Here is a 25,591-nt window from a genome sequence, read left to right on the forward strand (position 1 = left end):
ATGTACACTAAGAGTGCTCAATATAAAATAGAGCTAAAATACATAAAAGTATTTGGGTAAAGTTTATTCAATTTATTACTACAACCATTGGTTTCATACAGCCAGCGAGCTAGCTGCAATCGTCAGGTAGTGTGAATGTGTACAGAACAGTTGTTTTCATCACTAAATGTTAGGAGGATTAAAAGGATTAACAAGCTAAAAGCTTGAAACTCAAAGTTGGAATTGCTCTCCATAGAGGTATAATTGGCCATTTTGTGTTCTCAAGTAAATATTTGTTTCTGTGTCTACATGATGACATGAGTTCTGATCGTTTATTTAAAGTTGCCTGCTCGGGTCTGAATATAATGTAAAGTTTCTCTGTCTGGCATAAGTTACATGTCTTGGTTACGTTGGAGTACGACTGCGCTTTGGTGACAATGTTTCATGATGTTGTATATATTATATTGTTGCTCTGTAGGTGCCATATGTATTTGCTCAGCTCAGTAGCGTTTTGGTTTTTTGCGTGCGTGAAGGATGATTTTTGGTTGGAGAATCGTGTCTTGACGCTTCCTTCAGTGAGTGCTATATAGCTTTCTGTCTTGTTGTTAAATGTTACATTGCATTGGTAGATGACGCTGCTCTCAAGGCATTTTCCATTTAACGGGCACTGTGCAGGCTGTCGACAGAGATAAGAAATCTCTCAACTTCATCTGTTTCGACATTGTGAACTACTACCCATCAATAACTGAAAAACTCCTCAACAAAGCCCTGGACTTTGCCTCTAAACATTGTACGATCACAAAAGAAGAGCGCAACATTATAATGCACGCAAAACGCTCCATGTTATTCCACAATAACGAACCATGGTGCAAAAAAAAAACAGCAGAAAAACAATTTGACGTGACTATGGGTTCTTATGACGGAGCCGAGACCTGTGAAGTGGTCGGAAGTTTCCTCTTAAGCACTCTAACTAAAAAAATTTGGAAAAACCATCAAACTTTATAGAGACGATGGGCTTGTGGCACTTAATACCACACCACAACAAACAGAGAGAATAAAAAAGAAATATGCAAAACTTTTAAAGATAATGGGTTAAGCATCAATAGAGCAACAATATAAAATATACAACATCATGAAACATTGTCACCAAAGCGCAGTCGTACTCCAACGTAACCAAGACATGTAACGTATGCCAGACAGAGAAACTTTACATTATATTCAGACCCGAGCAGGCAACTTTAAATAAACGATCAGAACTCATGTCATCATGTAGACACAGAAACAAATATTTACTTGAGAACACAAAATGGCCAATTATACCTCTATGGAGAGCAATTCCAACTTTGAGTTTCAAGCTTTTAGCTTGTTAATCCTTTTAATCCTCCTAACATTTAGTGATGAAAACAACTGCTCTGTACACATTCACACTACCTGACGATTGCAGATAGCTCGCTGGCTGTATGAAACCAATGGTTGTAGCAAAAAATTGAAAAAACTTTACCCAAATACTTTTATGTATTATAGATATATAGATGTATGGTGCATATAAAATAGATGTATGGTGCATATACAATAGATGTATGGTGCATATAAAATAGATGTATAGTATATAAAACATATATACAATAAGTGTATGATATACAAGATATATATACAATAAGAGTATGATATATAAGAGAAATGCATGAGGCATATGATAGACTCACAGGCAAGTGGCTCTGTCTATTCTCAACTAGCATTCATAGATCAACAAGCCTCTACATAGTGCAGAGAGACCAACACTCATAACCCACGCATTGCCGACATACTATTTGCAACACAGAATGCTTTATCCACGCAATGCATTATGAGATGAATAAATTGAGGGGAAGCCAAAGTGTGCAGCCATTACAACTATCTCAAGATTACAAGCTTGACAGAAGCATTGTCAAGCATAATATTGGTGTTATGGATATATTATATGTAGGTTGTGTGAATATATTATATGGGTCGTTGGAGGTATAGATCATTGGATATACAGCTATATTGGTAATTGAAAATATTATATACAGGTTAGTGGATATATATATACTAGTTGAATGCCCGCATTGCACGGGTATTAAAAACAGCTTATGAACAATGGGTGTAGTTTCCACTGGCTAACTTGAGTAAGCTACATGTAGTAGCTATACGTATCGCTAAACTCACCAAGAAAAGCAGTAAGCACAAGCCTTAGCGACATTGCGCATAACATAGTCGCTATATGTATTTCAACTCGGATAATGACATTATCGTCATTATCCGAGTCCATTGAGTCCATTGCATCTCGTCTAGTTTAATGGGTTAGCTTGTTGCCTTGTACATGGGAAGCTGCGTCTAGTTTAATGGGTTAGCTTGTTGCCTTGTACATGGGAAGCTGCGTCTAGTTTCATGGGTTAGCTTGTTGCCTTGTACATGGGAAGCTGCGAGATCAACTTTTTTATGGTACAGATTTTTTTCTTGCTTGATTTTAATTGCTAACTGGATGCAGGGTGTGATATAGATATATATAATGTAATATATAACGTATGTAGTATATTGAGTATATTATATATATTCAATATACATATATGTTCAATTGAATATATTATAAACAAGTGCCACAAGTGGTGGATATATATATATATACATATATCCACCGACCTGAATGCAATATATTCGATTAAATATATTTTATATATATAATGGATATATATAATATATTCAATATATTATAATGCATACATTATTCAGTTAATCAGGTCAATTAGTGATTAACAAACAACACTCTCCTTTTATACATTATATTATTACTATTATATTATATTATTATTCACTCTGCACAATCCGTGCTTTTTCTTTATTACTTTTCACAAAACTAGCAATGATAAATCTATATATATATATATATATATAAACAGTTAAAGACAATAAAGTATTAAACACATAAACACATTAAAGTATGTGTTTTGGTTTGTCCAGCTACAGCTATTAAAATTTAGAAATGAAATCTGTTTCATACTGGAGCATAATAGCAAGTGGTCAGTAGAAAAGAGTCCATTAAATCAGACTAATAATGACTCCGTTACATCAATAACAATTAATTCTTTCTGTTTGTATCAAAGTCCATTTTCTAACTCCAAAGCTTTAAGGCTTTTCATTAAAACTTTGAAAGCAGCACCATAGAAATAGTCAATAACTATATCAGGCTGATAGTAGTTCCCAGTTTAATGCAGTCTTCATACGTCGATGTATATGAGAAAATGCTTTAGTAATTACAATGGAATCTGTACTACTATATTGAGGGTAGAGCTGCTTAGCACACATGTGCAAGATTACATGGTCTTTTTTGTTTGCACCCAGTGTATTCTAAATAGCAATGCGTAAAAGTTTTACTCTGTTAAAAAAAGGTTTGAACCCTAATAATAATATCGACCAGTTCATCAGCGCAGAAGAGTTGAAAAGTCAGAAGACACTGTAGAAAGTATTAAGCATCCAGAAGAGAATGAAATGGTTTCAAACATAAGCAACAATCATAACGCAACTGGCCGAGCAGATGATGCAAATATTGTTTTAAAAATGTTAATTTTGTTTCTGCATGTACAGCAGTATGGTAAATATGGTTTGTTTGTCACTTGTTCGTGAACATATATTTTTAGCATTTGATTATTATTATATAACTTATAAACTTGCAGATTTGTAGCATATTATTTGGTAGCATGATTGCGGTAATCTGATCATAAAATGGATTGACGCTCATAACTCCTCCTCTATTGCACATAAAAAGCCAGTTTTGGCTGCAAACTGTAGCAAAAATATTAATGAGTGTAATGAGATTTGATACAACATTGTTAAATATAGTTAAATATGTACAGTTTTGAATGAATTAAATAATTGAAAGCTCCAACAAATTGCGACGCAGACTATAAGATCATCGTAGGTTGATTGCAAGTAATAGATACCAACTGGTAGAGATATTTCTGTGTTCAGCCACTCAGCTTATTAATAGATCTACGAAAAGTGGGAGGTAAGTTGTATGTTAGCAGATTTGCATCCAAAAGGGTTAATGTCACTCCGCCCGAAGGAGAGTGTAAAACATAGGCAGCTATCGCTACGCCCGTAAAAAGGGATAAATTGATCTTTCCAAACTTCTGATGAACTATTTGAAAAAACCTTTATTTTTATTTGAACGTCACCTTGAATAAAGCATCACCTTTAATACAGCGTCACCTTTAATAAAGGTGACGCTTCTTCCCCTTCAACTAGAGTTGAAAGGGAAAGAGTTAAAAAATAGAGTGCCATGGCGGTCAAATAGAGGTTTTACAGTAATTATATTTCTCTGTGCATCAAAATCACCTGCAGATTGTCTAGTTGGAGTTATTAGACCTTCGATGACGGAAAGTGTCCCTAATTATACATCAGCTGTAACATCTTCAAAAACCCTGGTTTACATTTACTAAGTTTTCATACTGCGATATTGTAGCAACATACCCCCTTACGGCGCTGCAATATCATCATGGCAACAGCTAAGTTGCTGTCATTCTGTCGTGATTCAGTGTCTCTGTTTGAAAACAAAACAACCATGCGATGCACCATCTTTGTGCTGTGAAAACGACCTTAGCAAGCAACGGCGTAGAACTTGTGCATCCGCATGGGTCTTGTTTTCCTGTTGCTTCATATACAGACCTATGTACTGCACTGGTGTACCCAAATGCCTCGACATATGTACTGCACTGGTGTACCCAGATGCCTCAACATATGTACTGCACTGGTGTACCCAGATGCCTCGACATATGTACTGCACTGGTGTACCCAGATGTTGCTACAATACCGCTGTATAGAGACTTGGTAATAATCAGCTTGTTTACAAATTAAAGACATGTCAAGGTCAAATAAATCAATAAACTTTTATTTCTTATAAAGCTTCTCGAGAGGTAACAAAACATTTATATATATATATAAAGCGGGTAAAGAGAATAAAAACAGTCACTTAGTAACAGAATCAGCACAAATACTAGGAACATAAACAATGCCAAGAGGACGCAACCGGGAAGAATGTAAAGCTTGTACATGACTAGAATCAGGTTCTACTATTTGGAGCGATGAACATGGACAAGCGATGGTAATTTGTGCATATGATGGGGGCCTGAGAACGTCCCATAACCGCAATCAGGTTCAACTTTTAAATATTTAAGAAGCTATAAAAGATATGAAATTTCAAAATTTAATTCTCGCATCATAAAAGATGATGTGGTAAAGCAGTTCCTGAACAGGTAGTAAAAACTAACAGATAGTTTCAACATATAGTTTCAACATATAGTTATAATTTTGTAGCCAAATGGAGCAGTCATGTGACCCCAAAGGTTAAGTAAACCAAATGGAGCAGTCATGTGACCCCAAAGGTTAAGTAAACCAAATGGAGCAGTCATGTGACCCCAAAGGTAAAGGAAACCAAATAGAGCAGTCATGTGACCTCAAGAGTAAAGTAAAGGTGATGATATAAATAGACTACTTGATGTAGGGGATAACACAACAGTCAAAGACAGCAGGAGTACGATACCAGTAGATGTGCTCAAGACCGCCATATGTGTGTCTCATCACCTTATTAGCTTCATTTAGTGTTCGCAGCCCAAAGGCATCATTCAGGTACCACTGCAATATAGGGCTAGCATAAATACGAGGTTTATGCATCATTCAGATGAATATCTTAGTAATCCATTGAGATACTTGCAAAAGGAGACTTCTTGTGAAGACTGCAAACTGTTTCCTTATAATAAAGATACGAGCGCAACACTGCCTAATGGGGTGCCGACAACATATCATAGCACTAAGACGCCTGTCACATGAATAAAATATTTACAGGCTTTCCTAATACTTATAAGGGGTTATTTATGTAACCTCGTAACCACAGTGAGAATACATCATGTGATCACATAACCACAGTGAGAATACATCATGTAACCATGTAATCACGGTGAGAGTACATCATGTGACCACATAACTATGGTGAGAATACATCATGTGACCATGTAACCACGGTAAGAGTACAGTCATACTTCAACCTACGAGCTTAATGCGTTCGGAGACTGAGCTCGTATGTCAATTTACTCGCATGTTGGTGCAATTTATTTATATATAGAACAATTAAATATATATTTATTGGTTTCCATACTCTGTAAAATGCAAATAAAACACTCAAAACAAGATATTGTAACAGAAAGAACATGTTGGTTATTGTCCTAACTTAGAATTTTCTTTCAAAAAGCAACAAATAAAAAATAATGCAAGGAAATGTGTTAAATTAAAATGTAAAATTAAATACATACAATAGCAGCTAACGCTAGCATTTGCCAGAGAGAGATATATAAGTTATCCTTCATTACAACATTTGACTGATAAATTTGGATTTTATCAATGACTTAAAAGACAAACTTAGAAGCAAATCTAAAAGCAAACTTTCATTTTTAACTTAACGTAATTAAAATTTCTTCGGCGTTCATAGCTTGAAGTTTCTCGCTAGTTAGCTAATTTTTCCTTTGTTTCGCTTTCACGACTAGCCGGCCGTTTTAAGATGAACCTATCTAAGGACGTTTGCCTTTGTCGCCCTTTCAACATGTCGCGATTAGGACGAACACAGGTGTCGTCACAAAGGTTTAATGCGCGACCACTATCCAACTTGTCCGAATGTCAATTTTTATAGTTTTGATAGATAGCAACGGCCTTTTCAAATAGCTTCGTTTCAGTTACGCTGTCACCGGCCAATTGTTTATCTTATATCCAATGCCTGAGCGGTCTCTCCATCAACGGTGGTGAAGATCGCCGCGCCGTTTAGAAACTACGGTTAGTACTTTTGCGAGCTAAATGCCCTGAATATAATCCTTCTGTTTGATAATTGTGGATGTATTTCTGTCCTATTGTTGAGCTAGCTCAATCATGCATACACATTTCGCATATTTTTCAATAATTTTCCGTTTAATATCAATTAATATCATTTGCTTTTTCTTTGCATTATTTTTCATTTTACTGTCAAACTTTCGGTCTACGCACAGTACTTTTAATTCACATAATTCTGCACTGAAAAGCGTGCACAAAAACACGGTACAAAAGTATAACCTGCGCAGTTGAAAAATACAGATTGATGCTGTTGTCATAAAACACCTCCGGCATACTTGGCAACTGACTCACGTGCTCGTATCTCAAATATGGCTCGTATGTTAGTGCTAAAACTTGCTTAAAAGCTGGCTCGTATCTCAAGTTTCTCGTACGTTGGAGCACTCGTAAGTTGAAGTATTACTGTACATCATGTGACCACATAATCACGGTTACAATACATCATGTGACCACGTATCCACGGTGACAATACATCATGTGGCTTCAGATTTAAAGATTTTAGCGTCGCATTTTATTCACTTTTAAAATGTGATGCATTTCCATAAAATAGTTTGTCGGAAGCGAAATGAAATATTCAAGGTATATTTTAAGCATACCTAACCTAAGTTCATCTAGCCTAAGTTCTTCCCCATCAACGATATTCCTACAAAATAAGAAATACTCTATGAAAAATTTTATGCTCTTGAAGAAATAATATTTCGCCTACCGGTTGCTTCTCAAAGGGAAGAGCCGTCTCATTTTTGTCATAGAAGCCAAAATGAGCACTTTGCCAAGGAGTGATGATTGTGTCATTTGGTCCGCCAATCATCACGAGTCTCTCCAGCCTCACAAAGTTCCTCTTATACTCTATTGGTTAACCACACGACAGGATCGGTATGAGGGGTTTAGTATATCAAGTACTGTAAGCTCATGTATAACATTCTCAAGTCTCATCCAGTACATACAACTAGTCCCCTTATCCGAGACTGTGCTAACAACATCCATCTACTCAGTAAAAGCACTTATAATAACGCATCCTTTGTTACTAAGAGTTTCAATCTGAGTCTCGTTAGAAACTAATGTTCTGTTCGAAGACATTTTATATCTTTCAATCGACTAGAAGTGCCCTAGAAGGTAGACTAGAAGTACCCTAGAAGGTAGACTAAAAGTGCCCTAGAAGGTAGAATAGAAGTGCCTTAGAAAGTAGACTAGAAGTACCTTAGAAGGTAGACTAGAAGTACCCTAGAAGGTAGAATAGAAGTGCCCTAGAAGGTAGACTAGAAGTACCTTAGAAGGTAGACTAAAAGTGCCCTAGAAGGTAGACTAGAAGTACCCTAGAAGGTAGACTAAAAGTGCCCTAGAAGGTAGAATAGAAGTGCCTTAGAAAGTAGACTAGAAGTACCTTAGAAGGTAGACTAGAAGTACCCTAGAAGGTAGACTAGAAGTGCTCTAGAAGGTAGACTAGAAGTGCTCTAGAAGGTAGACTAGAAGTGCCCTAGAAGGTAGACTAGAAGTGTCGTAGAAGGTAGACTAGAAGTGCTCTAGAAGGTAGACTAGAACTGCCCTAGAAGGTAGATTAGAAGTGCCCTTGGTATTTGGGTATCTCAAGAACTAGGGTTCAAACTTTGAAATTACACTGAAAGTGTACACCACACAAAACGATTGAAATTACTTAGTCCTATATGTACGTAAAGCGGAAGTATGGAAAAACAAAGTGAAACAGCAAAGTCAAGTTTACTCAGGCGTAGGATCAGGTGGGAAAGCAACTCCCCGAATTATCATTGGCGCAGGTTTCAAAGTCTTAACTGAATTTAAACTGCTTCCTGACACAACTTAAGGCCATGTGCATCACGTGAACATATCTATATATATAAATATGGATATGTTCACGTATATATATAGATATATATATACGTATATATACATACATATACATATATATATCTATATATCATATATACATATATATATATATATATGATAGATATATATATATAGATATATATATATAGATATATATATAGATATGTATATATACATGTATACATATCTATATACATATATATATATATATGTATATAGATATACTCGCCAGTCCGACACCCTACTAATTTAGCCACACAAGCTTGATAGATTCCTTGGACGCCAATGGGAGCAAATACAGTACGCTTTCTGTCACTACGCAAAGTCATGGCGAAACGTTATGAGAATCCATAGCTCTTAATAGTAAGCTTACCCAAATTATCCATTGGCAATGTGTCAGGGTTATAACAAGTGGTAGGCAACTCTCATTACCTGTTTATAAGCTGATTTTTAATACTCGGGCAATGCCGCGTAGCACAGCAAATTCTTTTACTATAAAGTGTAGTCACAGTTTCACTCTCAGCTCAAACTCGTTATTGCATTTTTACTTGTCTCACTTTAGCTTGTTTTCCACACATCACCAGCCCATCACCAGCATAGCACCAGCACAGCATCGCACCAGCATAGCACCAGCACAGCATAGCACCAGCACATCACCAGCATAGCACCAGCACAGACCAAGAACAGCACCAGCATAGCTATTGTCATCATTGTTATTGGGATTGCAATTCTGGTATTTCAACACAAACCATATACCCTACAGGATGAAAATATTCGATAGATATAAAAATTCACGATTTCTCGAACAGTCAATTCCGCGAATTAAATTCCGCAAATAATTAGTTCTATTTTTAAACACAAGGGAGAATAACTACTGCTTCAAATTAAAAACTAGCTGCTAGGCAGAAATACTAAACATAGCCGAGTTCCAAAACCAGTTCCAAAAAAGTTACAAAATTATTCAAGGTTGTCACAAAATATGCAGAATGGCATCATCACAAAAATCTCTCCTACAGTCTTTTGACATTGAAATCAACTCCATCAATCTCTAATACCGAAGTTGATGACGATAATGATTCTGATCTGGACATTATGGTATGTATTTGATTTGCAGAGCAGATACGTTTTTCCATAATTAACTGCGTTAGTTCACTATCTTGTTTAAAAACTGATCGCTTTCATTAAATACTTCAGCTAATGTTTTTGTACTTCCTTAACACTTCTTAATATTTTTTTGTGTTTACTGCAGATTGAGAATGAAACATAACCTATTCCAAAAACTAGAGACAATTAGTAATATTAATCAAGGCAGGAATATTAGCAGAGAAGCAACCAGTCAACCTAGATCCCTTCGATGACAACAACTCCTTGATATCGCTGCGGCAAACATGATTAAATTATATATTTTATTTCATGTATAGATATATTATAATTTATTACAAACTTGAGTGTACAAATAAAATATTTCAAATACAAATAAAATTTTACAAACAATGAATGGAGTAAATATGAATTAGTCAATATGGCGGTTGTCTAGAGCAATAAAATTAAACTGGTACTCTTGATAAGTGAATACTAGTGTGTAATGGTGCTCTCTGACTAGTTATTTTGGTAATAGCAGCTCTATATCGCTGTCACTGTCTTGGGTAGATGTTAAGGCAATTCTCTCGCTACTACATGACTGGTAAGAGAGTTACCATCAGAACTCTCCTCGTGGCTTACTATTGCAAAATTCTGCCGGTTGACCAAAAATTTGTGCTCGTAAAGGCGTTTTTGTTCCTTTTTTAAAACAGATATATTCTCCTCGTTAACAGCTGCGGTCACTTCTACCTCAATTTCAAGACCTCCCTGAATGATTGGTGATCTTGTAGGAATGACATCTACCACTCTTGCAGTCATTGTGCCTCCGTGTATGATGAAAAAGCTGCTTACTCTACTTATTTCACGGGGTAGATGAACAACCGTTGCGCAGCCTGCGTTTATAAGCTTTATTGCAAATAGGTCGTGCAGATTATTGGACTCTCTCTCTCACACAAAAACAAATAATGAAGCGATAGTGATGGGAAAAATAAATCTTGCGTTTAATCAACGTAAAATTCAATTATTAATTTAGTAAATGGTTTTGAGAAAAACTCATTACTTACCACAAGTTGTTGGTTCATCAAAGGCCTGCAAATCGATGAATATTCGTGAAAATCTCTGAACGCAGCAAGAAATTTATAGCTTAGCATGATCGACTCGTAGTTGTAAGCTAAATAGAAACCTAAACACGCGGTGTGCGCATGCGAAGGGTTAACTCTATTGCTAGCCGCAATAGAGTTAATACTTAATAGAGAGTGATTGTGTTCACCTGCAAATAAATTAGTTCGCCAATATGCATGAAAAAGGCAATTTGCGCGAAACTTAACTCCGCGAATAAATTCATCCTGTAGGGTAGCTTACAAAACAAAGGTCCACGCTACCTTGCGTGGTTTATTCTTATTGCGGCGCATGATATATGAACTTGACACATCAAAAGCGCACCAAATAAGTTACTGTCTTTTTACCAGTTTGTTTATTTGCTATACCAGGTCATTCACACAACTTCTTATCTGCTGCTTTCACAAATCTCCCCTGCTAGACTATGTCTAGACACCCTGCTAGACTATGTCGTTTCTACACGACTTGAACTTTAGACAACACCACATCTACCACATCTCATTTGATTTCATACAACATCACACCTGTTATGTTGTATCACCTCACAGCAAATCTCCCTGGTTAACCGAGTAAACTTGAACAATAATCCAAATGCTCATATCAAGAAACAAAAATATCACATAATCCCAAGAAATGCATTACCTGCGGTAAAATTGTGCGCGAACTGGTTGTTGAGTCGGGCTAATGGTACGTTCAGTTCAGGGTCAGCGAATTTAGTCTGGTGATGTGGATCATTCCAGTAGTTGCCGATGGAGATCGCTTGCCCTTCCCATGAGTACCAAAATCTACAAACAGCGCAAAAGAAAGAGTTGTCCACCCACACAAAAGCTAAAGTTGTCTACCCTAATGAATTATCATACCTGAATGATAGAAGAATTATACGATGATATTAACAACCAGGCATTCTGTTGTACTAGAAGCTAACACACGTGTCTGGCTCATGAAGGTCATGTAAATGTCACTTCATAGTTCAACTAAATGATGTATTTTATACCACTTAAAGCAGTGGATATAGAACTATACATGTAATACTGAATGCCCGACGTTGCCCAGGCAATAAAAAAGTTTTTGGATAGAAAATTTGTTTTTAATTAATATATGCAACATTCACCATCCTAACTTTTAAACTTCATACCATGAGAAAAGTATTTTTTGTGCAGTTCAAATGAATTGAGAAAAAAAAACAATTGTAAAGGTTTTCAAACAACTGTAACTTTTAAATTTCATACCATGAAAGAAGTGTTTTGTTGAAATAAATTAGGAGGAAATTGGGATAAAAATGTAAAGGTAAAATCATTAGCAAGTAATGGCTAAACATAGTTCTGTTTGCTACGATTACAATAAAAAATGAGAGAAGTGTGTCCTGTAGTTGAAATAAATTAGGAGAAAATAAAAACAACTGTAAAGGTTTTAAAACTTTGTCAAACAACTGCAACTTTCAAGCAATTAGCCTGGCACATTGCCAATGGAAAATTCCACTAAGCTAGTTCATACTGCTAGGCTTTTAATGAAGGTACTCCATGACCTTGCATCAGCATTGTCCAGCTCGGCTACTCTAATAATATCTATAGCTGGAGGGACATACATACTTTGAGAAATATATAGACTAGCTGCATTACCCACCTACAGGAACAGATTCACGTGCAGCATAAGGTTTATTGAGCCTTTCATACTGTAAAACAACTCCAAATATGCAGTCTACTGAAATTGTTGCCCTGATCAGAGTATGCATACACATATATACAGTGGTGTGCATAAACTTGGAATCACATTGTTTTGTTCACTCTATATCGAATGGATATTCCATTTGCTTTCTATTTTCCCGCCAATTATGGTGCCATGCCAGATATTATATATCAATCTGATCAGCAGAAGATGTGGTTGTTCTCAGAAGGCAGTCTACACAGCAATCAAGACTTGGACCTCCAATGGCAGTCTTAAACCCACCTACTCTGCTGGACGACCCAAGAAGATGACTATCCATGAAGATCGGTACCTGGTACGAAGGTCCCTCGCTGACAGACATCTGAACAGTACTCAACTTTGTAAGGAGATCAAGGACAACAGAGATATTGAGATTCACCCCAGTACAGTGCGAAGAAGACTGCTTGCAAATGGTTCGAAAGGCGGCAAGGCGCAAGCCCTTAGTTTCTGAGAAACAGCGAAAGCGTCGTCTAGAGTGGGCTAAAGATAAACGGTTCTGGACAACAGCCCAATGGCAAAGGGTCTTGTTCAGTGATGAGTCAACATTTACCATCCAAAACCACTCTGGAAATTGTTATGTGAGGAGACGACCTGGAGAGGAGTACAGCCCGGCTTGTACGCTACCAACCATCAAGCACCCTACTGGAGTCATGGTATGGGGTTGCATGACAGCTTTTAGTGTGGGAAGACTCTCCATTTGTGAAGGCATGATAAATGGAGACAAATACATCAAGACCATGGAAGATGTCATGCTTCCAAGTGCTCGGAGCCTGTTCACCAGCAACGACGAACCCTGGTACTACCAGGATGACAATGCACCCTGCCGCCGTGCCAAGAGAGTCAAGGAGTGGATGACCAGAAGTAATGTGAGGGTAATAGACTGGCCAGCACAAAGCCCTGACCTGAATCCCATTGAAAATCTTTTGCAGCGTATTGGTGTGGTAGTCAGCAAAGAAAAACCAAAGACAAAACGGGAGCTCATAGAGAAGATTATTCATGCTTGGAATCACATCATCACTCCTGAAGAGCTCAGGAAGTTGGTAAACAGCATGCCTCGACGGTGCCAGATGGTGATCAAGAACAAGGGCTGGCCAATAAAATACTAATGCTCAGCTCAAGACACCTTACCAGTCCTTCTGAAGACCAACAATAACCCAACGGCCCTTCTCAGGGCCACCAATTTGTATAAAAGAGTTTTTTTGTATCCAATTTTATCAATTTTCACTAACAACATTCATAGCCTGCAATAAGTCTGCCTTTCGGTAGATCCACCCCCAGCGATAAAAATCTGAGAATATTTTCGAGTATTTGGCATCATCTTGTTCTTCAGAATTCTCCCTTTCAAATGATATATACATGTATATTGATGGGGTTGAGGCACTTAACTCCAAAGAATTTCTTAGACAACAGCATATAAACATACATATTTGAAGATTTAACTGGTGATTCCAAGTTTATGCACACCACTGTACATGTCAATAATGTTGAGAACAATGGAAATCTGCAATACGGTTTACAGCTAGTCTACAATGCATCAGTCTCAAACCACTCAAATTGGAGTTGCCCTATTTGTGTACAGAGAACTGATAATGAAATTGACATTGCTAAGCAAACTGAAAATCTTCAAACTGGCAGTAATGAAAAACTTTGCATCTTTTAAAAAATTATACAAACTATTTTTCTATCACTAGCATTAATTGAATGGTGACTTCTAAACACTAATCATGGCTCACCAGTTCTTCATCTATAGCCTGTGTTTTGACATGGTATATACTATATACAAACAGTAATGAGGTTGTGTCGATAAAATTTATATGTATAAAAGCACAGACAGTATGATGTCAAGGCAGATACGGCATTAGCACCTCACAATGATAAAACATAACACCAACACGGTAGCCTTTTTATGAGATACAATAAGGAAAACAAATGCATGAAATATATATATACTGAAAAATATTAGAAAATGCTGCATGTGGATAATATGTAGGTAAAGCAAAACACGGAGAACATAGCCTGACATAACAATAAAACTATGTTAGTTCAACGCAACACTTGCGAATAGACAAAATTTTTTGTTTTTTGTCGGGTGTATGAACAAACAGTTTTCGGCTTGTGCCTACTTTGTAGCAGGTGACGTACAGCTGGTCATGGCTAAAGCAGGGTGACAGTAAGTCGATACGAGCTGCTCTTTTTCTTTTCACCATCGCCTATCCCAACCCTCGGAGTACTCGTGCAAGTTCTGTAGTAGTAAGTTACAGTAGGCCTACTCGTAGCTGGAAAAAAATTAGTAACTCAGCTGCTGAAGGAAATGAACATGTTCCACTACCACGAACAGTGGCAAATCCAACGTTTTTAAGTAGTTGAGGTATGGCAATTCATAGACAATACACTACAACTTTGAATGAGAAGTACTTACTTTTTTGAAGTAGAAATTTAGTAGGTAAAACGCAATAGCAGTACCCGTGCAAGTTCTGTAGTAGCTGTAGTTTTGTAGCACTTGTAGCTGAAAAAAAGTAAAAATAACTCGGTTGCGGAAGGAAATGAACATGTTTACTATCACAAACAGTGGCAAATCCAACATTTTAAACCCTTTCACTGAAGTAGACTCATTTATGCGTTTTCTATGGTAAACCGCGTAGACACATTTTTGCCACTTTACCAGCAATTGCTAGTAACTGAATTTTATTATTCGCTGATAACATAACCAACGATCTTTAAGACTTTTATGGTAATGACAGTGTTGTCCTAAGATTTCTCTATAAAATTCGCCTAAAGTTTAATATTTTAATCTTTGTTTGGGAATTTCCAACTTAAGAATGAACATTTTTTGTGTAAGTGTACACAAAATGCGTCCGAGTTAGAAAACAAATACCGTGCTTTTCGGACTATAAACCACACCCTTTTATAAGCCTCATCTGCTTTATTTTCCAAAAATGATAATAAAACAATACATAGGTCGCACCTTTGTATAGGCCGCAGAACTCAGAACGGTGCTTTTTAACACGGCAGCAACTTTGCTGTTTAAAATGGAACAGTGCCTAATGACACTGTTTCGTACTAACCGACGCTTTTAATTTAGTGCCAAACGGAACAGTACCGTCAGGCATTGTTTCGTATTTTCTTTCACCGCTAGAGGCGCACTAACCGGAGACTGGTTAATGTGCCCTAGCGGTGAAAGAAAAAGCCACAGATTACCCGCACCCATATATAAGCCGCATGGCTCAAATCATCAGAAAAAAGTAGCGGCTAATAGTCCGAAAAGTACGGTAACTACTAGATTGTCTTGACAAACTTGTTTTTGCGGAGTTGTCCCCCGTCGAGCGGGCGAGTAACAACAGCTTGTCACAAGACGTACTGCACCTGATGCATCAGCTGCACTTATAGGGAGCTGTTCTCTTCTGTCTACGCGGCTTGGCTGCGATGTTATGTCGGTCGCTCCATTGGTAATCAACGGATTTCACACAAAAATTTATGTAGAAAAAATAAGATTACAACGTTTAACTAAAGACCAGTCTCTATAAACTTTAGTAGAACTTAAGAATAAAATAAATTGAAAATAAAATCAATAAGAACAAATAAAACTTGACTGATACAAAAATAGAAATAAAACTGACTGAACGCACAAATAACGACATGTTTAGTCGCTGTTGTTGCCTAAGTTCTCAAATTCTACTAAAGTTTACTGCAGAGACGGGTCGCTAATAAAACGTTCTTATCTTAATTTTTCTACATTAATTTTTGTGCAAAATCCGTTGTGATTACCAATGGAGGGACCAACATAACATCGCAACCAAGCCGCGTAGACGGAAGAGAACAACTCTCTATAAGTGCAGCTGATGCATCAGGTGCAGTACGTCTTGTGACAAGCTGTTGTTGCTCGCCCGATCGACGGGGGACAACTCCGCAAAAAACAACAGTTTGTCAAGACAGGCTAGGTAACTACCTATGTTGATGACATTATAGCTGATTCAGATTTCTGTGATTACGCAGATAATTAAAATAGCAATAGCAGCATTGAGGCTGATGGCGATGGAAGTAATGGTTTTGTAAGAATAAGGAACATTGGTAGAAGATCGTTTTAGCTTCGTAGCTTCACATCGCTTTATCAATGCACAAAGGATAGATACAATGAATTTTTTGCACAGCAGTGTTTGTTAACATGTTGGCAAAATGAAATTTATAACCAAAACAAATGTTCTAAATGGAGTTTGAAATTGAAATAATATTGTATACATATGAAGCAATATCGGCAAAATGGCTGGCAGTAGGCCGATAGCTAAATTTATACATGGACACAAGTGAAAGGGTTATGTAGTGGAGGTGTGGCAATTCATAGACAATACAACATTGAATAAGAAGTACTTCTTACCTTTTTGATGTAGAAATTTAGTAGGTGAGAACAGCGTTTTTTCCAGTGGCCGCAAAAAACAAACGTTCACGTGACCTTCTCAGTACACATTGGCAGTAAATATTAATTACATGTAAATTACTACTCATTAATTTACTTTATTTAATGAGTAGTACATTTGTATAGCTGTATAGGCACCTTTGTATAGGCCGCATAACTCAGGACGGTGTGTTTTAACATGGCAGCAACTTTGTTGCTTAAAACGGAACAGTGCCGTTGGGCACTGTAAAGAGATTTCGGTTAATGAGCCCTAGCGGTGAAAGAAAAACCACAGAATCACCGCACCCTTATATAAGCCGCTTGGCTCAAACCATCATAAAAAGTAGCGGCTAATAGTCCGAAAGTACGGTATTTACTACTCATATTAATTCAGTTGGCTTCGTATGACCGAATGGAAACAAGAAAGCTCTAAAAAAGACCGCTCTATAAATTGTTTACTACTCATATCATATTAATTCAGTTCGCTTCGTACAACCGAAATCCATACGACGAAAAAAGGAAAGACCGCTCTATAAGGTGGACACACACACACAACGATTGCTGTTTATATAGTAGATAACACAATTCACAATAACTTGTTTTATTTTAACCCTTTGAAGGCACAAGGCCATAAGGCTGATTCCCAGCTGATCAGTCCGAGTAAACTCTGATGCGTAGACCTACCTTGTTTATTTTAACTTCCATTTCATGTAAAAGTGTGAAATTTTGGTCGCTTTGAGCGTAATAAGTTTTCAGTATAATTCAGAAGTTTCAAATTGATTGAATAATTTTTGTTCTTGAGAGATACCGACAACCGAAATACCGACGGCACTTCCAATCGACCAAAAATAAAAAATGGCTACTCGGGTGAATGAAGGTAAAATCAAACAATTATTCAGTTTATAATGAAAAGAGTTAGCTGAAGAAATGGGACTTTAACATGCCCAGTCAATTACGGACCTCCACAAGAACGCCCGATCCTTGCTAGGAACAAAGGGTTCTACGTCACTCGTCACCCCATACTGTCCACTCAGAGGAGAGCTGAGAGTTATCAAGGTGTGGACATTGTGATGAGCCAGCATCTCCACGGCAGCTCTGCAGATAACTCCTCCCTGCGAGTAACAAAGTAGGGTAACTCCTGTATCTGTATGGTTGTCCATTATCTATAATGAACAGGCATTTGTCATTATATTTACAAACTGTGTGTTAGGCGTAAGGGAGCTGTATACTGGCTGTATACCAGCTGTATATCAGCTATATACCAGCTGTATACTAGCTATATACTGGCTGTATACTAGCTATATACCAGCTGTATGCTAGCTATATACTAGCTGTATGCTATAACATAACACAGTACCTATTATGAGGGCAGGTTATTTGCATCTAAAAGGCCCCACTAGCAATTCTAGGACATACTACAGCAAGGAACAACTTTTCTGGCAATCCCCTATGGGCCTGTAAGAGGAAATTCATATTTCCAACATCAATATGTCATGTCATCGGCCTCAGTGCCATGAAACAGTTGGAAAGGTTGACCTCTGAGTGAACTCTATTCTCAAACTTGAAGCAGGCGTGTCATCACAATACCCTGCATCGAAAGTGGCTTACAACCAGACAGGATGCTTTCGGATTCTCTATGCACTCGCTGCGATTGGGGTGTATGATAAGAGAGCTGAGTTTGTCGACAGTACCATTAGCCGAGATATTCATAGATAAATTAATGTTTTAGGATAGGATAACCAAATGCTTGCATGACAGCAGTTGCATTTAATGTACACTAAAGATGTTTTATGGCATCGACTGATTTGTCATCAGTAGAATTATCCCTATAATGCAGGTCCCAAGTCGCTGAAGAAAACGTGTAGATGATAACTCCATGTTCACGTATTAATACAGGAACAGCGAATGCTTACTGGCGTGCCCCATGCCACAATAGATATATTTTCAATATTCCGCCATACATGTTATCAGCCATACCGCCCTCTAGACTATATATAGGGAATATGTTGGGTATATGTAGGAAAGTGTAGGGTATATGTAGCGACTATGTTAAGATTGGAAAAATAAAAGTCTCGCATGTAAGTTTAGGCTCAACTGCTCAATAAATATTTATAGAGATATAAGAGGAATGCGAAGGACCAACCCATCTGCCAACCCACTTCCCTGTTAACTGTAATAACATACTAGTCACGTACTTACAGATATTGTAGCAAATCACATGACAGAGATAAACAAGTGGAAAGGATACAGGTACAGGCAAATAAACACTGGTTAATTCAGCTATGGTAACTGTCTTGCATGAATAAATCACGAATGAATCACGCTCAATGCCCTTAAATATTAACTTTAAATGCTCAAAAGAGTTACATAACTGCCAGCTCTCTAATGCCATCAAATGCCTGACAGGTACTGCTAATACTGCCACCACACGAATTGCTTTTGTAAACTTATGGCACTAAACTAGGCAGAGCCCAACGTAGAGCTTTGATAATTTACTTTGCACAATAGTGATGTTTAAGAAACTTATTGGTTCTGTTAGCACCGTGTTACTAGACAGTCTGTTAGCACCGTGTTACTAGGCAGTCTGTTAGCACCGTGTTACTAGACAGTCTGTTAGCACCATGTTACTAGACAGTCTGTTAGCACCGTGTTACTAGACAGTCTGTTAGCACCGTGTTACTAGACAGTCTGTTAGCACCGTGTTACTAGACAGTCTGTTAGCACCGTGTTACTAGACAGTCTGTTAGCACCGTGTTACTAGACAGTCTGTTAGCACCGTGTTACTAGACAGTCTGTTAGCACAGTGTTACTAGACAGTCTGTTAGCACCATGTTACTAGACAGTCTGTTAGCACCGTGTTACTAGACAGTCTGTTAGCACCGTGTTACTAGACAGTCTGTTAGCACAGTGTTACTAGACAGTCTGTTAGCACCGTGTTACTAGACAGTCTGTTAGCGCCGTGTTACTAGACAGTCTGTTAACACCGTGTTACTAAACAGTCTGTTAGCACAGTGTTACTAGACAGTCTGTTAGCACCGTGTTACTAGACAGTCTGTTAGCACAGTGTTACTAGACAGTCTCGTGTAGAATCACCAAATTTCACGTCATTATAAGTTCCTATATAACAATGTAACGATATAACTGGCAAAAATACCCAGATATACTTCATCAGAGCTCAAACAACTAAAGGTTGGTTCATACCATATTGCTGTATGGTGTTGATGACCCACTTCCGTTGATCATCGATGTACACACTATCCCAAACCATTTGCCTTTGCATCAGCGAATACTCCGCGTCGTAGCATTCTCATTTTTCTTGTAGCGTTTTTAATTTTTCTCGAAGGAACCTCTTTGTTATTGTGTCAGCACATGAGTCAGCACACGCAAACGTTAGCGTAGTAAAACCTGGTTCACACTATATCACCACTCGTTATGGCTTGCTCGAATCAAATACTAGTCTCGCGACAACTATTATAAATGAAAATAAACCAATCACACTATCCGTGATAGCGAATTACCATTGCTGACATGGTGCACATTGTACAGGCTGTCGTCGATGTTCAACAAAATATTGGGAGTGTTTGATAGCGGCAGACCTATCCGCGTTGCGCCATCGATGCTATCATTTTACGATGCACATAGTCAACGATGAACGCCGAGAGGACAACTCCTACATACGGCGATATAGTGTGAATCAGCCTTACGGTTTCAACCGTACGATTCTACATAGAAGACTCTGCCTAACAACAAATGTTCACAGGTAGTTTCACATCAACACGGCTCAACAGGACTACTGAGGATTTTACCTGCTGTCACCAATACTATAATTACTGACTTCTCCCGAACAACCAGCCATGAAGGCAGGCTTGCTGAGGTATGACTATTTAGTGCCAATCAAGGTAATTGTGGAGCTTGACCAGCTGTGGTGAGGATTATATTGACGACAAGCTGTGTGCCAGCACTCGTGCAATTGTCACACCAGCTTCATTCTCGAACAGTTTGACTGACTCGTGGTGTCAGGTGGTTGAGTATCACATTTGTTTATATATTCATCTGCATCTTCCGTCATATTTTGTGTTCATTTATGTGCGTAGATAAGTCTAGGGAATGGAACTAGTGTGAACATCTATTTGCTACGCTGATACAGGTGTGATATCTAAAGTCTGTGCAATAGAAATGGAATGATAATAATCATGGCTGATACAGGGACCATTGATAGTACTCACTGCTTGCATGGTCGGTAAAATAGTGGAGAGCTGTGTGTCGATATTGCGGGCACTTTCCACTATCCCATTCCATAAGTCAATATGATAGAACAGGATTCCTGGAACAGCCTGAAATGCGACCTTTTTACATGATTTTTTTCCCACAATTTTCACCACAATAGGACAAACACCAGGGTTTCATTACACGTTAGGCCCGGCAGGTAAACCAAGCTTATCTACAGGCCTGACGTACCCTAAGCATTTGGACTAACAATGCTCAGTACTATGTTACATGATTGCTATATATAGCATCAGTGTGTTACATGATTGCTATATAGAGCATCAGTGTGTTACATGATTGCTATATAGAGCATCAGTGTGTTACATGATTGCTATAGAGAGCATCAGTGTGTTACATGATTGCTATATAGAGCATCAATGCGATACATGATTGCTATATATAGCATCAGTGTGTTACATGATTGCTATATAGAGCATCAGTGTGTTACATGATTGCTATATAGAGCATCAGTGTGTTACATGATTGCTATATAGAGCATCAGTTCGTTACATGATTGCTATATAGAGCATCAGTGTGTTACATGATTGCTATATATAGCATCAGTGTGATACATGATTGCTATATAGAGCATCAGTGTGTTACATGATTGCTATATAGAGCATCAGTGTGTTACATGATTGCTATATACCCTAGGACACTTATATTTCGCTAGTATTTAGTTTCGTGAGTAGCATACAGAGTAAAATTTCGCTGCAACTCAATTTCACAGCTCTGATGAGTGCGAAAATATAGTGATGTGAAAATAAATGCAGTAAAACGAACAGGCCTGTATTCACTGGTTGCAAGTTGGGGCGGCTAATGTTAGTCGACTAGTTATGAACACCTGGGGGTGTTGAGGGGGGCGGTGTAAGCCCCCAACAGGTTTCTCTTATGTAGGGCCTCAGCCGGGCCTCTCATGTGAAGTTTTAAAAGATCTTATCGGAAAGTATCAACATTTTTCTATTTTTTGAGATTTGTTTTGTTTTAGGTGATGTGACTGACGAGACGTTTTTAGATTAAAATAGGCAAAACTTGACCGCAGTTAAAATGCTCAGAAAAAGACATCCTTTTCTTTTGAGCGTTTTAACAAAGATCAATTTTACAGATTTTATTTTAAGTTCATATGGAGGTTTCCACGCTTTCGATGGGGCATGGCCAAACGGATATTTGGTAAAACTTGATATTTTGCAAACCTTTATAAAGGTCATTAACAAGAATATTTTGCCACTGATGATGATAATAATGACGCCTAAGAACTACTAAAAGTTGATGTTTGTCTCTATGGCTTCAAATAAAGTGATATTCTACAGCGATAAAAACCGTCTCAATAGCCGTTGGGCAAAAAACTTTTCGAATAAATGATGTTGAGGTCGAGTTATCTGAAGGGTTACTCTGAGTTATCATTGCGTGGGAACGGACCAAACAAATCCGTTCGAGTTAACCTTGTGTTTGAGATGAAATGTTACATTTTATCCGAGGGCGAGTTATCCGAGTTTGACTGTACTTAGCCGCGGAAAGTTCCTAAGAAGTTGGGGCGGCTCAGCCGGCCAGCCACCCCAGGGAATACGGGCCTGGGAACAAACGTAATTAGATTGCTCAGGTTCAGTTCACCAAAAAGAAAAAAATTAAATTTGGGACTAGGCTGTAATTGTAAACCGCAGGTAGAATGGTATGGGCGAGATCGATAATGCAATTTGATAGCTTGCTGCCATTTGTTTCTTGGACTATCAACGAACAAAGCTATTTAATTTAGCGTTTTCGCTCGTTCGTTATCATAGTTAAGTTTCGCACATGAAATTTTCGCGAGAGGATGACTCCGCGAAATCGCGAAAGTTAGATGAGACGAATACATAAATGTCCTAGGGTAGAGCATCAGTGTGTCCCATGATTGCTATATAGAGCATCAGTGTGTCACATGATTGCTATATAGAGCATCAGTGTGTCACATGAATGCTATATAGAGCATCAGTGTGTTACATGATTGCTATATAGGGCATCAGTGTGTTACATGATTGCTATATAGAACATCAGTGTGTTACATGATCGCTATATAGAACAACAGTGTGTTACATGATCGCTATATCGAGTAACAAGTATATAAAGTAACAATTAAGTAATTGTCAAGCAATTAGTCATGCGGTCAAAAGCCTATATACACGTATGTCCATATACTACGAAAACATACAATGGTTTAAAATATAAAACTGAAAAGGAGGTGTTTATTTAATATGCAGCAGATGATTCAAACGCTGCTGAGTAAACTAGACTGCAGGTAGATAGCGTTGTCTAACTCCCCTTATACATAGACTATGGACATTATCTCACGGGTAATCAAGGGCGAAGTCGTATACAATACGAATTATGTATAACAACACACCTGTGAAATGTAGTCTCTTGAAAAGTTTGATTCACCTGGCTTGTTGAAGATGCCATGCATGAATATGACGGGACGTAGTTTATTAGAATTGCCTTTGTAATTTGGAATAGAGGCAATTCTAGAGAGCAGCAAAGAGAAGACAAGTCCTGACAGTAGTTTCATGTTCTAGTCTACAAATAATAAAGCAGAATATGGTATGTTTAGTCAGTTTTCCATTTCTCCAGACTATGGAATACTGTATCAACTATCGCCTCCGAATATCAACAACTACCCCATGTTATCCATAGAATTATACTATCACCCCTGATTATTTGTAGAATTTCAACTATTACCCCCAAGACTATCCATAGTTATCAACAGCTTTTAAAGCTGTTGATAACTATGATGGTTGATAAATGCGAGACTAATATTCATCAGCTGACGATTAGGTCTAAAGTTGTTAACTCCTTCCCTGACTTTTTTGTATTTGCAAATGTCACTCAACCTGTCACTCAAATGACACTCAAATGTCACTCAACCAAAATAAATCTTGGTTTACCATAAATCTTGGTGAAAATATCTTTTTCTTACGCAAACGAAAGATGGCCCGATAGCGCAGTTGCATGTCCATAACTACATAATGCTTGCAAACTGCAGTCCTGCGAGGGCTAATACCAAGCGCATTACTAAAGATAATCACAGAATGAAAACCTTGTCTTTCGGCCAAGGTTCAAAAAATATAGCACCAGCTGAGGGCTGCCAAAAGATAGCTTATCACAACCAGGTGGCAAATCTGATTAAAGCGGTCACACAAGCATCCATACCATGACACTTGCAGCAGGTGTGCAAAGAAAGGTCTTAGAATTAGAAGCCTTTTGTGTTCTAAAAATAAAAATATACAATACACTATGGAAATATGGGACTTATATGGGAGGTTATTGTATGGTCCTTGATCTTAAATAAAAAAATAAAAAAATGGGAAAAACATTTTGCAAACTTTAAAAATGCTGCAACAACACTGACTACATATACTTGTACCTTAACTTATACTTGTAAAATATGGTCTATTGAAAGGTTGAATTCACCAGGATTGTTGAATATGGTCTAGAATATCAGGATTCTCTTTCAGCATTGGAACAAAGTTTTACTAATTACTGTTTTCTACTTAAATGAATGTGAGTACTTATAACATGGCTATCAATTACCCAGCTCTCATAACCTTTTAGATGTTCAGCATCTACTAACAACTTCATCCAGCTTCATGTCTTCTAATAAGTTACACTAGTTGTGCAATATTACCTTTCACAATTTTGTCTTGCATACTTTCTCTCTTAAAATACTGCCAATACGTCGAACTAAGAAAAACAAATAAATATAGTTATTACAACTTAATAACCATACTTCAAACACTCCAATTTTACCTGAATAACTTTATTTCGTAAGTAAAAAAATAAACACAATGATAAGTGCATTAAAACTAGTAGCAATTCAATTTTACAGCCAACACTAACTGTAACTGATCAAAAATACGTTTATAATTATTATCGTTCGCCAGACAGACTACTGAATTTTGGGCCACAAAATGTTTGTAAATACATTAACTATCTGTAAGCACGTGTGATCAAATCGCAGTAGCGCAGAAAATGATTGTCAAAATACGATGACTTACATGACCATATAAAGTTCGAACAATAGCTATAAAACAGTTGCTTGCGGAGACTAGATTAGAAAGCCACGGTTGCAATTCTTTTATAGCAAGAACCCTAGTTATATCACAGTGTGTTACCAAGACAAATAAATACCTACCTATATAAAGACTGACCATAAAAACTAAACACATTATTGGACGATTTGTTTTGCGATTGGTCGAAAAGATTAGCGTAAAACCTGTAATTTCATAGACTATGGTCTCAAACTACCCACCTCAAATTCAGAGCCATATATGTGCACGATGCGGCTCTGATCAA

The 25,591-nt window shown here is 37.6% G+C and overlaps 1 protein-coding gene across 2 annotated transcripts; it reads right to left on the bottom strand.

The window, feature by feature from the left end:
* Nucleotides 1-4,864: 4,864 nt before the first annotated feature.
* LOC137398581 (lysosomal thioesterase PPT2-like) lies at nucleotides 4,865-25,485 on the bottom strand. 2 transcript variants are annotated; one of them, XM_068084742.1, is made up of 7 exons: nucleotides 25,431-25,485; nucleotides 23,646-23,815; nucleotides 21,229-21,336; nucleotides 17,963-18,165; nucleotides 11,551-11,693; nucleotides 7,574-7,713; nucleotides 4,865-5,628 (listed from the first exon to the last, which is right to left on the bottom strand). In XM_068084742.1, exons 2-7 carry the CDS (start codon nucleotides 23,805-23,807, stop codon nucleotides 5,485-5,487), a joined length of 900 nt encoding a protein of 299 aa, XP_067940843.1. In that variant the 5' UTR covers nucleotides 23,808-23,815; nucleotides 25,431-25,485; the 3' UTR covers nucleotides 4,865-5,484. The 2 variants fall into 2 exon arrangements, with proteins under 2 accessions (XP_067940843.1, XP_067940842.1); XM_068084741.1 differs by lacking the exon at nucleotides 25,431-25,485 and adding an exon at nucleotides 25,294-25,410.
* Between the last annotated feature and the right edge of the window lie 106 nt (nucleotides 25,486-25,591).

Source organism: Watersipora subatra, chromosome 6 (genome assembly GCF_963576615.1).
Source record: "Watersipora subatra chromosome 6, tzWatSuba1.1, whole genome shotgun sequence".
Taxonomy (NCBI): domain Eukaryota; kingdom Metazoa; phylum Bryozoa; class Gymnolaemata; order Cheilostomatida; family Watersiporidae; genus Watersipora; species Watersipora subatra.

Coding starts and splice junctions, on each gene's coding strand:
- LOC137398581 (XM_068084742.1), bottom strand. CDS start 23,807: ATGAAACTACTGTCAGGACTTGTCTTCTCTTTGCTGCTCTCTAGAATT. Junction 21,337..23,645: donor CAAGAGACTACATTTCACAG/GTGTGTTGTTAT, acceptor GTCGCATTTCAG/GCTGTTCCAGGAATCCTGTT. Junction 7,714..11,550: donor CGCGCACAATTTTACCGCAG/GTAATGCATTTC, acceptor GTTAACCAATAG/AGTATAAGAGGAACTTTGTG.